General features: G+C 49.7%; 2 protein-coding genes across 2 annotated transcripts in view; one reads left to right on the top strand and one right to left on the bottom strand.

The window, feature by feature from the left end:
• Window positions 1–16687, bottom strand: part of LOC115608503 (putative methyltransferase DDB_G0268948) — a 186741-nt gene that overhangs the window by 6370 nt on the left and 163684 nt on the right. The window lies entirely within an intron of this gene.
• Window positions 1606–16647, top strand: MREG (melanoregulin). The gene is made up of 5 exons (XM_030487392.1): window positions 1606–1733; window positions 5550–5709; window positions 13122–13212; window positions 14863–15026; window positions 15141–16647. The coding sequence occupies exons 1-5, from the start codon at window positions 1642–1644 to the stop codon at window positions 15273–15275; spliced, it is 642 nt and encodes a 213-aa protein (XP_030343252.1). The 5' UTR covers window positions 1606–1641; the 3' UTR covers window positions 15276–16647.

Genomic DNA, 16687 nt, shown 5'->3' on the forward strand with positions numbered 1-16687 from the left:
CACAGAATCAAGCTGGTTTGTGTTGGAAGGGACCTTAAAGCTCATCCAGTTCCAACCCCCTGCCACGGGCAGGGACACCTTCCACTAGAGCAGGTTGCTCCAAGCCCCGGTGTCCAACCCGGCCTTGAACACTGCCAGGGATGGGGCAGCCACAGCTGCTCTGGGCAACCTTGTCAAAACCCCTCCTAGCTTGTCTTGGAACGAGCTGGTCCGTTGTACCCAGAATAGAGCTGTGGCTCTCGGCGTAAGCCTGGCTCTGTAATTGTGTTCATGCCATCGCCAGCAGTTAACTTTCTGGCAGAAAAACCTTCCCTCATTTCACCTGGAGAACACTTAACCAACTGCTTTTCCTGCAGCTACAAAACACGTGTTGCAAACCTCATAAACACCTTTAATTAATTATCCCCATTTCTCAAATGGAAAACGAATCCTCATTTATTTTCTCCATGACTGTATTTTAAGCCCAGACACCACAACTCTGGGCCCTTCTGTTTTGTACCTGGGAGGCTTTAAAACTGAGTTTTCTCTTTTCCCTAAGGATGTGTCATTCACCCTCCTTCCCTGCAATGAAGTCAATGTCCCACTCACCTCCAAGTTTTACTGCTCCTATGCCAGCCTCTTCCCATAGGATCCAGTGTCCCAGCCAAATGCTACATCCTTTTCAAGGCAGTTGATATGTCGGCTGGTTGTTCTCGTGCTCAAGCACACAAAATGTTGGAGAAGAAATAAATCCTGCCTCCTCCCTTAGCTCATCCTGCTGTAAATCCTTCCCCACAGCATGTGGGGGAGCTGAAAGCCCTGGCTGAGAGCAAAGCTCCAGCGTTGGGATCTTCCAGAAAAAATAAAAAACAGTCCTTCTCTCATAATTTCACTTTTTAATTAAGGAAGATGGGAAGACTGATTGTGGGGTGATGAATGAAATGGAATTTAGAAACCACCTGAGAACCCCTGGCAGAGCATGTGAGATCTCTCATGCCCCATGCAGGGACCGGAGGCTCCCCCATGCTTCTGGCCTTGAACACTGCCAGGGATGGGGCAGCCACAGCTTCTCTGGGCACCCTGTGCCAGCGCCTCAGCACCCTCACAGGGAAGAGCTTCTGCCTCAGAGCTCATCTCAGTCTCCCCTCTGGCAGGTTAAAGCCATTCCCCTTGTCCTGTCCCTACATCCCTTGTCCAAAGCCCCTCTCCAGGTTTCCTGGAGCCCCTTCAGGCACTGGAGCTGCTCTAAGGTCTCCCCTTCAGGAGCCTTCTCTTCTCCAGGCTGCCCCAGCCCAGCTCTCTCAGCCTGGCTCCAGAGCAGAGCTGCTCCAGCCCTCGCAGCAGCTCCGGCGCCTCCTCTGGCCTCGCTCCAACAGCTCCACGTCCCTCTTGTGTTGACCACACAACCAAGAGGCCATGAGCGTGCTGCACCGAGGCGGGTGCGGAAGGGAGCAGGAGAGAGTGGGCACAATGCGGGAGGGAATCAACCCGCCCCGACCCGCTACGGGAGCGGGGCAGGGCGCGGGGCGGAGCGGAGCGGAGCTGCGGCCGGGGGAGGGACCGGGACCGAGGGACCGTAGGAGGGAGGGACCGGAGGAGGGACCGGCCGGGGGAGGGCCTGTCCCGGCCCGGCCCGCCCCGCGGCGGTGACCGGCCGCGCCGATGGGGCTGCGGGCCTGGCTGCGCTCGCTGTGCGGCTGCTGCGGCTGCTGCGGCGGGGAGGTGGCGGTGGCCGAGAAGGAGCCCTTGCTGAGGTGAGACCCCTCCGTCCCCTGCCCTTGGAGGGATGGGGCTGAGCCCCCCCCTTCCTCTCCCACCGGGGACGGGGCCGGTCCCGGTCCCCTGGTCCTCAGCCACGCGTGAGCCCCTCTGCTCCCTCACGCCCCGCAGCCCTTTCCCGCAGGTTGGCTGCCCCGGCGCGCCAAGCCGAGCCCCGCTTTCCCTCTAAGACCGTTTCCAGTGATTTTACAGCTGCTGCTTTCCCTGGGGAGTTGGCCATCCCCTGTTAGAGCTGGTCAGGGCTCCGAAGGGATTTTCTCCCGTTGGTACCAAACTGCTTTCAGTTCTTTCCACCCGGCTTGGCTTCCCATAGGGGCCAGGTTCTTTCTGACATCTCGTGGAACAATGCATGCCAGGCTGTTGGACAGAGCTTGGAGCAACATGGTCTAGTGGAAGGTCCCTGCAGGCAGGGGATTGGAACTGGATGAGCTTTAAGGTCCCTTCCAACCCAAATCATTCTGTGATTCTATGCTAAGTTTTAGCAAGTGAACCAAGAGCAGCATCTCTTTGGTGTTTCCTGTGTCCCCCTCGCCATAGGAACCGTTCAGCTTTTGTCTTTCTATGGTGGGCTTTCAATAAAGGAGGCTGAGGCACTGAACAAAAAGGGGGTCCCTATTGCTATGCTGGGGGTCAGATCCCGCTGTTGGACAGAGCTCTGCTCCCAGGTAGGGGATGCTGGAAAGCAGATGACAACACGCTGCTGGAGCCGGCTTTATGCGGAAGCAAAGTGCGTGCTGATTGTAAGAACAGCTTTTCCCTCCCGCTGTCGTCGCATCTGTCTTGTGCACGGAGCTGAGAGGTTGCAGGGGAGGGGGAGAAGAGCTGTGAGCTGTGCAAGCACATAAAGGAGGGTTTGCATGTTGCAAAACATCTGTGCGCGGGGATTGCAGCACCTCTCTTCCCTTTCCAGCTGCCAGCCGGGTCCTGGCTGCTGCCAAAGCCCGCAGTGGGATCCCCAGCCCTGGGATGGGGCAGGGGCCATGCCCTCCCTGTGTTATCAGTGGGACAGGGGCATTTCAAGAAGGAAGGTGGGATGCTCCTGCTGTGGCCTACATAGGTGTTGGGTAATAGCAGACCGGCAACAGGGTTTGAAATGTCCTGATTTTGTGCTGTTAAGGCAGTTCCCTAAATAATAACCAGATAATCCTGAGCATGGGGCTTCCAGTGCAGGAAATTGGCAATTATCCTAAGGAGAGCGGAGCAGGCGTGCTGGGAGGCTCCATCCTGTGCCTTGCTGGCCAGGGTGCCTGTCCCTCCCCAGGCACCTTTCTTTAGTAACATGCTTTCTGGTGGGGATCCACTTAATGCTGGCTCTAAGCAGGAAAGCCTGTATAAATGCTGGTTGTTCCAAAGGCACCTGCTCTTGCACACTATGCTGGGATAATTAATCTAACAGCCTAATCACTGGCTTGTCCCTCTTCAGGAGGCTTTGGGCTTTTATTTCAAGGCAGGGATCTTGCCAAAGCACATTGGTTGTATTGTTGTTTTTATTGCAGCATTGTTTAAAATGAATGACTTGCTTGAGATTTCAGATCTTATAGCTGAGTTTCAGGTTTTGGGGAGGTGGTGTTGCTACCAAAATGTTGACTTTATGACTTTTCACCTTATTTTCCCCAAGCGGGCTGGTTGCTGCCTTTTAAGTCCAAGGTGTCAAAGAACAAAGCAGTGAGGAGAAGATAATCTGTGTATAATGAGGTGCATATTTACCTGAGCGTATACAACCCGTGAGGAGGCCAGTGAGAGCAGCCAGTGCTCTGCATGGAGGTGGGGATGGACCATAGTGTAGGACTGGGAAAGGAAACCCTGGACAAAGCCAGTGAGCTGGGCTGCTGCAGGGAAGCATCTAGGCTGCCTGGCTGCCTCTTGATGCACAACGGTGGTATCTGGCTCAGGTGGTGTCCTGGGGATGCAAATAAAATGAGAATTTGGGCTCCAAAATGAGTTTAATCTGGACTGAAAGTCCCTTGGAGCAGAAATGTGCTGATGAAGCATTAGCGCTCACCATTTTCTGGATAAAGCCCAGAGCGTGAAATGGTCTGAGTCCCCCCTGGTCCCACAGTAACCTGCCAAGCAGGATGCTGTTTGTATGCTCCTTTTTTTCCTCCCATTTCTTCATTTTAAATGTTTCTTGGAAGTCCAGCACGCTCAGGGTGTTCCCTCTTGGCAGAGCTCTCCGTGCTTGTATGGATGTGCTGACTCCTGGGCACTGCCTGCATCCCTTACAGGCTGCTGGATGCTTTGGAAATAGAGACATATTGGGAAGTACCTTGCAAGCTGTGATGGAGTGGCTCATAAAAGCTAAGGCTTGTTAATGTTACTGCCAAATACTGGGTTTAAAGTAATCAGATGTTACGGGTACCGGTACGTCACTGGGTGGGAAGAAGCCTGTTGAAGGCAGGATGGGACTGGACACATGCTGAGAGCACATCTGGCTCCTGAGAGATCCCTTCCAGGCTGCGATCCTGTCAGCTCCGCCTTTGGAAAATGGTTTGAGCAAACCCATGCTGGCTCCAGCGTAGGAAGGGCTGAGTTATGCCATCCACACCGTCCAAGTTACGTTTGTTTGCTTGTCTTTAATGAGAGATTATAAGAGATTATCTTTTCCCTTATTACCTGTTGCTCAGGTTTTTGGTTTGTTGAAAGTCTAATTAAGCTTCCTGCAGGAATGCAGATGTGAAGGATTTTTTCTATTTTATCTATGTGCTGGAGCTCATCTTAGCATCTTTTTTATGGCTTGGCATCACAGCTAAAGCACCCGCAGTGTTATCTGATGTTTCGCTGGATGGGTTCCTTGTGAAATGAATGGGATTTGGGTAGCAAATTAGAATAAACAGTGGGAATAAACAGAAGTGAGCAGGGATTGCCACAGGATGGCTGGTGAGACTATTGGGTAAGGCCAAAAATACTTCTCCATTTGTTTTGTTCTGCTCAAGTGTTTGGACATCTTGATTAGAAACATTATGGAACTCCTCTGCTAAAAGATGTCCCAGCAGAATTCATAGAATCACAGAATGGTTTGAGTTGGAAGGGACCTTACAGCTCATCCAGTTCCAACCCCCAAATTAAATAATCCTGTAAAGAAAAATGCATATCCCAGTAGCAACATAAAGCCATAAAATCAACAGAACTGCCACCAGTGCAGAGAAGACTTCCCTCGGTGGGGAAAGCCTTCCCAGAAGATGATGTTCTGCTTTGCTGACCACTAACCAAATGAAGGCCAGAGTTCACAAGCAGGCTGTGGGCACTTCCACCCCCAGAAAAGGATGGGGTTACATGTCCTTTCTGTGCATTGGCACAGGTCCCTGCACAGCTCAGCACATCGCTGTACCTCTCAGGTAGGAGCTGCTGGGGTGGGGAGCACCTGCAGGGATTGCCTGCTTGATTTGGTAAGTTTGGGCTGCTGGGGGGAAAACAGAGCTCCAGGGTCACACAGAAACACGGTGGTGGATGTGGGACCTCTGGAGAGCACCCACTCCAATCCCTGCTCGAGCAGGGTCAGCTAGAGCAAGTTGCCCAGGACCGTGTCGGGTTTAAGTGCCTCCAAGGACTCCACAACCTCTCTGGGCAACCTCGGTGTTCACCCACCATTCTTATGAGTAAACAGAATTTCCTGTATTTCAATGTGTGTCCTATCATGGGGCAGCACTGAGAAGGGTCTGGCTCTGTTTCCTTTGCTCTCTCCCATCAGGTACTTGCACACAGGCAAGTACCTGATGGTACTTGGGGTGGCAAAAGGAGGCAGCATGATGCTGAAGTACCTAATGCTGCCTCGTCTCTCCCCTTCTCTGCAGTAACAACAACCCCTACGCCTCCTTTGGAGCCACACTGGCACGGGATGAGGAGCAGAACCTATGGAGCACCCCACATGACGTGACCCACACGGAGGCAGATGATGACCGGGTGCTGTACAACATGATTGTGGTCAGGAACCAGCTGGACAAGGACTCAGAGGTGAGGTGGTGCCATTCCTCACACTAAGTTTCACCACGGACCGAGACTCGGTGCTTTCACTGCGTGCTTTGGCAGTACCTTTAAGCACCCATTAAGCTGCTATAAAGACCCCAGAGTTCCCCACTGTGGCTCACATAGACATCAGGTCCTCCCATCTGCTCCATCACCCTCCAGATTTTACCCTGTCTGGTGTGGATGCATCTGTGGATGTCATCCCTGGGAAGCTCCCTGAGTCGGGATGCGCGATGCCCTGCAGGCACCTCTACACCACCACCACCACCACCAAACGTGTACTGGTAGCACTGGGATCCCCAGCATAATTTCCTAGCTTCACAGACTGCTTGTTTGTGTCCAGTATTCCCCTGGTTTGGCCTTTCCCTGGTCAGACTGGTGTTAGCCCTGCCTGCTGTGGCGTTCACCCGGCAATGGCAGCGCCTGGAGCCAAGCTACCGCTCCACTGACATGTCAAGTTAAATACTTCTCTGATGGGTTGTACAGCAATTATTGAGAAGCAGAGAACTGGCACAGCTCTTAGTGCAGAAGGGAAAAATCATCACTTTTACATAAAGGATGTTTTGCAGCCCTGATTTCCTTCACTAAAGCACTTTGGTGCAAAGCAGATTTCAGTGGCCTGATTAGGAGCAGGCTGTAGCGTATAGTGACGCATTTTCCCCTCTCTGATTGCTTCTAAGACCTCAAAATGTTTGCAGCAAAGCCTGAAGGCTTCCCATTTAATTTCAACATGATTCCACTTCATCCAAGAGACTTCAAGACTGTAACTCTTCCGCCTGTGATAGTCCCCTTAAAACCAAAAGCTAGCTCAGCTTTCACAAGAAGCCTTAAGCTCCAGAGGTACAGCTGAGATCAAAATTACAGTATTTATAAAATGGGATAATGCAATCCTTGTGTTGGCCAGAATCTCCATTTAGTGTGTTTATTTCAGGGAGGTTTTGGTGGGGTTTGAATTAATATCAATATTACGATAGATAGTTTTGTAATGTTTTCATGGCTGCACGTAACCTTTACGGTTATAACTGAAGATATCCTCTTCCCTCCCCACTGCTCTTTTCTCTGTCTTGTGATTACTTGTCTCAGAGAAGACAGGGAGTGTCATCCAGCCCAAGTTGGCTGAAGGAAACAAGAACATCTCTGTTTTAGGGGGCTGTGCCAATCCTGGGTTGTTGCAGAGCTGGGTGTACTTAGGGCAGTGCTGAAGCTCCTGATTCCAGCCCATGCAAGTGCCTTTTATCTTGGTTTAGGGCTCACGATGGGGCAGGCGTCCTACAAGCTATTATTATTATTTATAAAACAGTGTCATAAATGGATGGGCTGCTAAAAGGATGGCTCCCTGGGCAAAGGATAGCTGTGTGTCAACCTGCAGAGGAGAGCATCAGCTGTGGGTGAGCAGGAGTGCACTCCTGCTCCTCCCTATCCTAACCCCAGTGTGCCTGCCTGTCCTAACCCCAGTGTGCTTGCCTGTCCTAAACCCAAGGATTTCTTCCTGCATTCAGTGGATCAGTAAGGTTCTTAGTGGGTCTGAGTAGTCACCATTCCTGCCAGTGAAAAAGGAAAGTACAAAGAGCATGGAGCTTCTTCTCCACAACAGATGTAAGATCACATACCCTGGGGTTTGTATGCAGTGCAATTAATAAAAAAGCCTGAGGAGTACAACATCAGACTGACTTTGAAGAAAGCCAACACTTGATACGCTTTATTTGAATGATGGCACAGTGCCCTTTTTAGCTGGTGATTGCCTGTCTCTTTTACAGCTAGGGAAACTGAGGCACGATATATTAGCCCAGTAAGCTGTTGCAGTTTCCAGCTGCAGCTCCTTCTGTGTGGCAGGACAGGGAGAGACTTGGCCAGCAAAGCCAACATTCCTGTGTTTGGCCTCAGGTGCCAAAATCTCTCCTTACTACAAGAAGGCATTTTAAAAGTAGGCCAGATTGCATTGCCCTCCCCTCCTAATGAGACTTCAGCCCGGATAGAGAGGAAAAAAGTCTAATTGCAAAACAGCACTGGGCTGTAAAAGCCATAATCTGCTTTGGGAGCTGCTCTGCTCCCAGAGTCTCTGGGGAGAGCGTGTGGGTGCTGCAGGACAGGGGATGGAGGAACAGGTTTTGTGTGTGGAGCGCACAAGCGTTATGAAACCATAGGTCCTCTTTTTCTCTCGGTTAAAATGGCACTGAAAGGAGAACTACTGCCTCTATTTCTGCTCCTTCACTTAAAGAACTTCCGGTGTACTCTGCACTTAGTCTATGCTTTGCCATTCCCCACCTTTATCTTAGCAATTTCCTAGCACGGGACTTTGGAAGGATCCCAGCTTGGATCTCTCCTGGCCTGGGCACCGCTGTGTTGTGGGTTGCTGTAAATGAATAAACCAAACTATGCATGCAAAGGGCCAGGCGCTTCGACTCTGAATGCACCCTGTGATCATTTGTGGTGGGGCTGCCAGCAACTTACAGTGTTGGTGTCCTCCCTTGGGGTCAGTTCCTTGCTCCCACCATGGGGCTGGACCCTCACCTGATCCATGCAGAGCTGTTTCTTCTCCCTGCCCCTTCCTGATGGCCCCACTATGGGAAATTTGGCAGCCCAAACTCAGGGTGCCCTTAGCTTGCGTAAGGATGGCAGGGCTGCTCCATCTTGCTCCTCACGGGACCAGGGCAGGTAGCTTTGCAAAGCAAGCACCGTGATGTCCCGAGTGCACCCTGTTTCACACACACAATTGCTCTTCCTGCTTGGTGCTGGGTGCTGGAAGTGTTGGTTCATGGGGCTACTGACCATGGAGCTTGCTGGAGCACCCAGCGGTTGCCAAACCCTCTGTGCAGTAGATAGATGAGGCAAGATTCACTGGAGCCTCCTAAAATCAGAAGGACTGAGCAACTTGCAGCTTCACATTGCTCTCTGCCTGAGGCTGATGAGAGTCGCTTCCTTGGATGCACTTTGGGAAGCAAAGTGTCAGCAAGGAAGGGTATGTGCAGAGAAAACCAGAAAAGCCATAGCTGAAGGGCTGGCTGAGGGGGGCTGGTAAAGCTGATGCAGCCTTTGGAGATCAAAGCTGTGTCAAAGCTTTTGAAGGCTGGGGTCAACATTTCAGATATGGAAAATATGCTCCTGTTCTGCAGCATTGTTGAACTTTGTATGGTGCAAAGCAAAACCCCATACCTGGAGGTGAATTGAGGACTCTCTAGGAAAACAGGATGTTCCTTAAGATACTGCATATATACAGGTTAAGTCACCATTCTAGCATGTACCGTGCTAGTGTGGAGAAAAGCATTTTATGGGGAACGGGCTCTACCGTGGCTCTGGCAAGCCTCCAGTGTTAACAGTAAGAGTTGCACTGGGCTCATTGCTGGGCTTATGCATGTGATGTGGACACCCCAGAGGTCCAGTTTGTGGTGGTCCTGGTGCCTCAGTGTCCTCTGATGGGGTGCATGGTGTCACCCAGCTGTGGGCAGAGAGCCTAAGCTGTTGCACCAACAGTGGCTTCAGAAAAGGAGCCAGGTTTTGGGCAGCTGCACCACGGGGCTGTGAACAGAAACTAGAGGTGCGGTTTTGCCTTATGACCAAGGAAAAAACACTGTTCTTATGGCTTGTTGTAAATGCAGTGTTTCTTTCTTCTTTTGGCTTATTCCTTTGGGGAAGGTGGTGTCATAAACCCCACTAGCAAAGGCAATTCCTCTGCCTGCATCTCTGTGAGGGACCTGGATAGCAGAGCTATGCATGATCCTCCTGGCAAGCCCATTAATGAGCTGACAAGGCCCCTTTTTCTGCTTCCTCCTGCTCTCCTACTGGATTACTCGTTTTTAAAGAGGTTGCAGAGAAGGTCAGTATTGCAATGTGCTGTTGCTGGGGCATAGAGTACTGGTGGGATTTGTCCAGGGTTGGGGATGCCAGCTGGGGAGCCCAGAACTGACCCTCTTAACCTGCGTGCCTCTCTTAAAAGCCCAGCTTAAGCTTTTTCTAAGCTGCAAAGTCAGTTGATGGTTCAATGTATGAGCGTGGATCTAGAGTTTGTGTTTGCTCAACTACTTCCAGTAGACCCACAGCAGGAGCATCCATGGATGTGGCGTGGTACCTGCTTGCACTGGTATTTCACAGTTCTTCCCTGACAATTCTGTTTTGACCTCATTTTCAAAGTAACTCTTGAACAGAATGGTGACACCAATTACTTTCAAGGGAATAAAGGAAATGGCTTTGACAGAGGATTGCTTTGGCAACATGAAGAAAGCTCCATATTAACTAGAAAACTTCCATATGATCAGGGATGAAAAGTTGGACGGTGCTTGCCTGTTTCCTCAGCACATTTTTTTCCAGAGCTCTGGTTTGTGCACCAGCCTGACTTATATTTCATGCCCAGCGTTTCCTCGCTTCCATTTGGCATTTGCAGATTTAGTATATCACACTGCAGTAAGTTTTCCAGGTACATATTTGAAGGGCTGAGCGCTCAGAGAAGAGAGCTGGTGGAGTTCCCCTGCTGCTCCTGGGATATTCTTGACCTGTGCACAAAGGGTTTTCTCAACCAAGGCCAGGAACTGCAACCTGCTTTGGTTTCCTGTGGTTAATTCAGATTTGGGGCAAAAGGGTATTTATTTCTTCAAGGATTGGTTTTGAATGCAATGCTGGGATGTCCCAGACCCATAGAAACACCAAGGGTGTTGGTGCACAGGATGCGGTGCACAGATGGAGCCAGTCTCTGATGTTGCCCATTCCGACACATGGGCAGGACAAGCTTTGCTCTTCCTCTGCTGTGTAGTTAAGGGGAGATGCTTGGTAGAATGCTTTTGGGGATGGAAAGATGCTCTTTATTTCCTCATTAAAGTAACACAGCGGACAGCCTCCTGCCCGCCGTGTTTAGGATGCCTCTGCCACAAGGAATTGGGTGGGAAAACTCAGGGTTGCTGAGGCTGATGGAGAACTGATGTGAGTCCTTCTGAGAGCTCAGCCCATAGCTGCCCAGCCTCATCCTCATGATCTCTGCTGTCTTTAGTTGCTTTTCAATGACTGGCACTATGTGCAGCATCCACCTCCCAGCTTTCTCTACAGAAATATAAATAGATCCAGCTCAATGCTCAGGCATAAGAAATCCCCACCAAAACAAGAGGTCTGCTCCAGGCACCACCGTTAAGCATCACTTTCTGTACCAAAGCTGCTCCTTTGCACACCCCCTGCAATTCTTCGTCAGCAAGACACTGCTAGAGGTCCACTGGGACTAAATATGCACCTAGTTCACTTCCATAACACAGCTCAGTAACTGTGACATACAAGAAAACCATAACCTAGATTCCCTTAAAACAAAAATAGACAAGGGAAAACATACTGCTGTTAATCCAGAGAAAATCAGGAGCAGCTTCCCTGCATGCTAAGCACTGCTTGCTGTGGAGCTTAGCCCTGAAAGCTGCTGCCAAGTGCCAGAAAACCACGTTTCAGGGAGAGAAGCATCTTTCCCACCCCCCGGCTTGCTAATTCAGCTGCATGAAGCACACTTGGAACCACAGTGGCCGTCTGGATTGATTGTTTCTGTTAAAGCACTTGTTTATCTCTGCAGGAGGGCACAGACACGCAGTTTATATCCCCACCAGCATGCCCAGGCTGGTTTGCTCTCCTTTCTGCTTATACTGTGGGGTCATGAGCAAGCTGAGATGTTTCTGAGCGATCCCTGCCAGCAGGGACCATCGTGCAGCCCTTTTAATCTCTTTTTAAACCTTTCAAGTCTACAATAAACTTCCCACAAAGCTTGAATATGATACAACCCCCCTTCTCCTTTTCATTGAGAGGAGCTGGGTTCCTAGCTATGAGCTGGTGTCACAAGAGAGGAGGGTCTGGTCCCTGCCTGCTTTCACTTGCAAAACTAGATGCAAAAAAACTCAGGGCCAGGAAATGCAACTTACTTTGGCTTCCTGTGGTTAATTCGGATTTGGGGAAAAAGGGTATTTTTTACTCAAGGATTGATTTTGAATGCAACGCTGGGATGTCCCTGCCTGCTTTCTCTCTGCTTTATGGGAAGATGAGTGGTGCAGAGTGTGCAGAGCTGTGTTTCCCCTGCTCTCCTGACCTGAATTCACCAGTGACTTAACCCCACCATCTGCTTCTTCCAAAGTGTAATCTCCAACTCCTTATCAAATCAATTCCTTAAGGCAGCAGGTATCAGAAAACCAGTGGGATTTCTAGCATACATCCAACCTTCCTGGGAGTTGTTTAACCCCTTTGAACCCAGCATGACACATAGGAAAATCCCAGGCAGACAGCATGGATTAACGCCTGTTTAATCTACAAGAGTCCATCTCTGTAATCTGTTGCTGAGAAATGAGATTAATTAAGGTTATTAGTGCAGGGGAATTAGCTGAGTGATGTTATGACCTGCTGTGGGGATGCTTCTGTAAATGCGTCCTTTGCAGCGTGGGCATTGGTTAAACTGAGCTAGCAAAGTACTCCTGGTTTTCCTGCAGGATTTCCACAGGAATGCATACTTACAGAATGGAATCATAGAATCGTAGAATAGTTTGGGTTGGAAAGGACCTTCAGATGTGTTTAATTGTGCTGGTATAACTTCAATAAATAACCTTAAAGCCTTCCCTTTTAAGACAGTGACCCATTATGCAGATATATCATAGAATAATAGAACGGTTTGGGTTGGAAGGGACCTTAAAGATCACCTAATTCCAGCCCCCTGCCATGGGCAGGGACACCTTCTGCTAGACCAGGTTGCTCCAAGCCCCTGTGTCCAACCTGGCCTTGAACACTGCCAGGGAATATAAAGCTTGAGGTCAAGTGCAAGGATTTAAGCTGTAGAGCTAGATGAGGCATTAGCTGCAGCAACTGGCAGCCACTAATAGTGATTATGTCAAATGACTCCAGCTCAGCCCTCAACCATCCACATGCATCCCTCTTCTCTGGTATTTAAAAAAGGATACACCAGCCTTTAAAAAAAAAGTCTATTTTTTCTTGTTTTCTCATACTTTTCAAAACCTGCCTGCCCCAGTTAAATGCCAAACAGAGGGCTGAGCAGTTTGGAGAAGCCACTGTATGCATGACCGTGCTGAGAGCAGTAACTTTTAGTTTCCCATGGGCTATCATCAGCCGTAAGAAAATGTGCCGTGCCAACTGAACTGCAAGGATATGGAAATAGTGTGTTGCAATATACTAGTGTGTGGTTGTGGTTTCTCAAGCTGTAAAGGCTGAATAAGGTATTTTCACAAGCTCAGGTTTTGATACTAGCTGGAGTGTCAAGGTTTGGGGTAAAGCGCTTTGGCCCAAAGACCTTCATAAACCTTCATACCAATCCCTCTGTGCCAACAGAGTTCTACTCTGGATCTGTTCTACTCTGGATCTGTTTCTAAAAGCTGGAATTCCTAGAAAAGCAGCAGAGACCTCCCCACATGCAAATGACTGTCTCATCCCTTTGCTTTCAGGAATGGCAAAAGCTCAACTATGATATTTATACCTTACGGCAGACCCGAAAAGAAGTGAGAAGCAGGTGGAAACACATTTTGGAGGATTTGGGTAAGCTAGGGGACAAAATGACGTCATTTCTGTGGTACCAGGGATGATTGAGAATGGGAATAGCTCCACAGAACCAGGCTGGTAGAGGAGAAACATAGGCAAACAGAACAAGATTGCTGAGCAATGCCATCAAGTAGCTCACATGGCAGCGGGGAGCCTATGGAGACTCTCCAGAGCTCAGGCATGGCTGGGAGGAGATGGGGCCACCGTGTCTGTGGCACATCAGAAAGCCCACAAACCATGGGGGAGCCTTCCAAGCCTGTAATAGTATGCAGAGTCATCTGTTTCAAGCTTCCTTGTGGAAACTTAGCAGGGACACCTGCAAGTTCACCTGGGTTTTTCTAAACAAGATGAACAGGGAGAAATGAATATTCCTTTCAGATTTGAACACAGATATGTCTTATTTTCTTCCTTAGCCCATGCCAGCTGATCAGAGCTAAACCACCCACTTTGTTTACTCCTATTTGAAATATTCTTTCACCAAATGAAATGACTCAACAGTGGCCCTCCTACTTTTGGACTATTTCCTAGCCTGCAAACAGTGAACTGCACCCACCAGTCCTGTGTGCTCAGCTCCTGCTCCTCTGGAGAATTCAGCGTGTGGCCTGGTTTCTCATATACATAGCATGTGGCACTCAGGCTAAGGAGATGTCCCATACTGGCACATCAGCTTGGGGACTTGCATCATGCTCTGAAGGTGGTTGGCAGCTATTGAGGGAAGGATGTGGGAATTGAGCACACTTGTTGGGCTGTTCAAGGGCATTATCACTGGGAGCCAAAGAGATGGGTATCTTGGCTGCTCCTGCCCTACCTGCAGTTCTGGGTGGGAGGAACACGATGAATTCATGACTAGGTATCAGCATTCATCTTCGCCCCGGTGCTCGTGCAGCCGGTACAGACCGAACACAGGAGGGATCACTTAACACCCTTATATCTGTTACCGCAGGTTGACGTGGCTCTCCCGCGTCTCCCTCACATCTGCCATGGCTCCGGAACTGTTTTTCAAAGGGTGGGGAAGCTCAAGGCCAGGGATCACTTGGCCCGAGCGTAGCTAAGTGCAACCAGATGTGAAACCTGCTATTTTTTGTTATCTGGAGCTGTGTTTTAATCCTAAGACCACCACTCTTTCCTCATAGGTGTTTTCAGGTGAGACACACCACCACCAGCTCCCTGGAGCTGAACAAAGAGTTAATGGTAGTCATTACATTGAAAGATCCCTGCATTCATTCTCCTTCTTTCCTTTCTTGGATACTCTTCTTATAAGGGATGCTGACTGCTACAGGAAAAATTACCCAGGCATTCTTTACTGCCAAAGGTTTCTTATCACTGTTAGTTTCCAGCAACATGCAGGCATAGTTGCTGGGGTGCTCAGGAAGCCCCACCAGCCCTGAAAGCTCTGGGAGCATCGGGAACATGCGAGAGCTGAATCAACACCCCGGCTGTGGAAAACTAGCAACAAACTTGCTCTGAATGCTTATACCTGCCTCGAGTGCAGACACAGCTTGCCTGGGGGAAACGCTAGTTTGTTTTAGCAAGTAGGGAATGCAGCAGCCCAAGGTGGAGGGGCAGGAAGGAACCTTGCAAGAGCCTGGAGGGCTCAGGGGTGACCCTGCTCACTTGACTCATTTCTGTAACACATCCCTTTCCCAGGTTTCCAGAAGGAAGCGGACTCTCTCTTGTCAGTGACCAAACTCAGCATCATCAGTGACTCTCAGAACATGAGCAAAGCCCGAGACATCTTGTTAAAGCTCTCTGAAGAGACAAACATCTTCCCAACCAGCTGGGAGCTTTCTGAGCGCTACCTCTTCGTGGTGGTGAGTAGCTCCTAGCATGCCTTCTTTCCCACTGCCCTGTCTCTGCAGGTGAGCTCAAACGAAGAGAAGCAGGTAGGTGCACATAGTGACTGTAAACCCCTATTGCTTTGTCAGGATCGGCTCATAGCCCTGGATGCTGCCGATGAGTTCTTCAAGATGGCCAGCATGGTGTATCCGAAGAGACCCAGTGGGGAAAGAGTGGACGATGGCCAGAAGGCCCTGCAGTGCACCTCTGTTGTGATGCCCTGAGGAACCTGCCTTGCTGGCACAAGATGGATAGCGAGTTTCTTCCCCTCCGGGACCAGGCTCCTCTGCCGAGGGGTTAGCACAAGTAGTGCTGCTCCTTGTTTTCCTGCAGAGAAGCAAGTGGGCCGGCCGGAGCAGAGCAAGGAGGTCAGTGAGCTGCGCCCCACCAGGAGGGCACAGGAAGGCGGATGCTGGCCCTAAGGTCCTCCCGAGCAGAAGGGAGCAAGAACTGCTGTAGTGTAGCCCTGGCAGGAGAGCACTAGCCGAGTAGCGTATGCGATAGGCACGGGAAGAACCTGCCACGCAAGGCGTTGCTACCAGTAGCTGCAGAAGTTGAGACGCCTCTAGTTACAAGCACTGCGAGGAGATCCACGTTTCCACCATCCACTGGTACCTGCCACCGTCCCCTCCTTCAACCCTGATAGCCAGGAGGATGAGAGAGGGAGGAAAAATACTGCAGTCTACAACTCCATGACGTTTCTCTGTGCGTTGCTCCTCTTCCTCAACCCCAGCCCACGGCAGCCCCACAACGCAATCTCAGGGGATTCAGCAAAGAGGAGCAACACTCTCCAGGAGAAGAGTTAATGCCCTGGCAATGCCTTGGTGCAGTGCCACAGTTGGGTGCTCTATCCCGAGCCATTAGTGGTTTGGAGGTGTTTGTGTTGGGGCTGCTCAGCTTGACAGCTTAAAAGAAGGTAGAATTTAGGAAGGTGCCAAGGCCAGAGCTGCTGAGAATTTGGCTCCTGTGTTATCCTCAGATTGGTTGCCCAACATCTTAATTCACTTCTGAAAGTTTTGGTCTTAATTACATAAACAAACCCCACTATAAAGCTGCATGTCCTGTCAGTATATACTGTCCCTGCTGTTAATGAGGATTTTTAATGAACATCCTTTATATCTTGGGTTTCGTCTAATAATGAGCAATAATTTTAAAACACTGGATTTGATCCTTTAAAAACAGGTGGAAGTTCTTCACTGATTAACACATGTGCTGCTAATTGGCCAGTTGAAAATACTGGTTACACAGGACCTCCCAAAATAGCAAACCAGAGCTTTTATTTGTTTATACCTACAGTGTTTGGAATATATATAAATATATTTATGAATTGCTTCTGTTTGTCAGTCTTGCTGGGAAACATTTTTGTCAACTCAGGACATCAGTGAAAACTGAGTTTAATAAACAAGACACGTTACAAAACTAATGTTTCTTATTGTCTGTAACCCTAGTCAGGCAGCAGCATTTATCTTGACTGCAGATAGCAAAGTAGTTGGGGTATTTGTAGAGCATACGCTTCAGCGACCTGTTCTCCACACACGTCCAATTGCCTGTTGACTTGAAGAGTAGGGTTGTTTGCCAGCCTAAGACCAAAAGTCTTTGTAGGAGATGAGGGGGATTGAATTTAATTTCAGTGGGA

Source organism: Strigops habroptila, chromosome 5 (assembly GCF_004027225.2).
Source record: "Strigops habroptila isolate Jane chromosome 5, bStrHab1.2.pri, whole genome shotgun sequence".
In the NCBI taxonomy this organism is placed as follows: Eukaryota; Metazoa; Chordata; class Aves; order Psittaciformes; family Psittacidae; genus Strigops; species Strigops habroptila.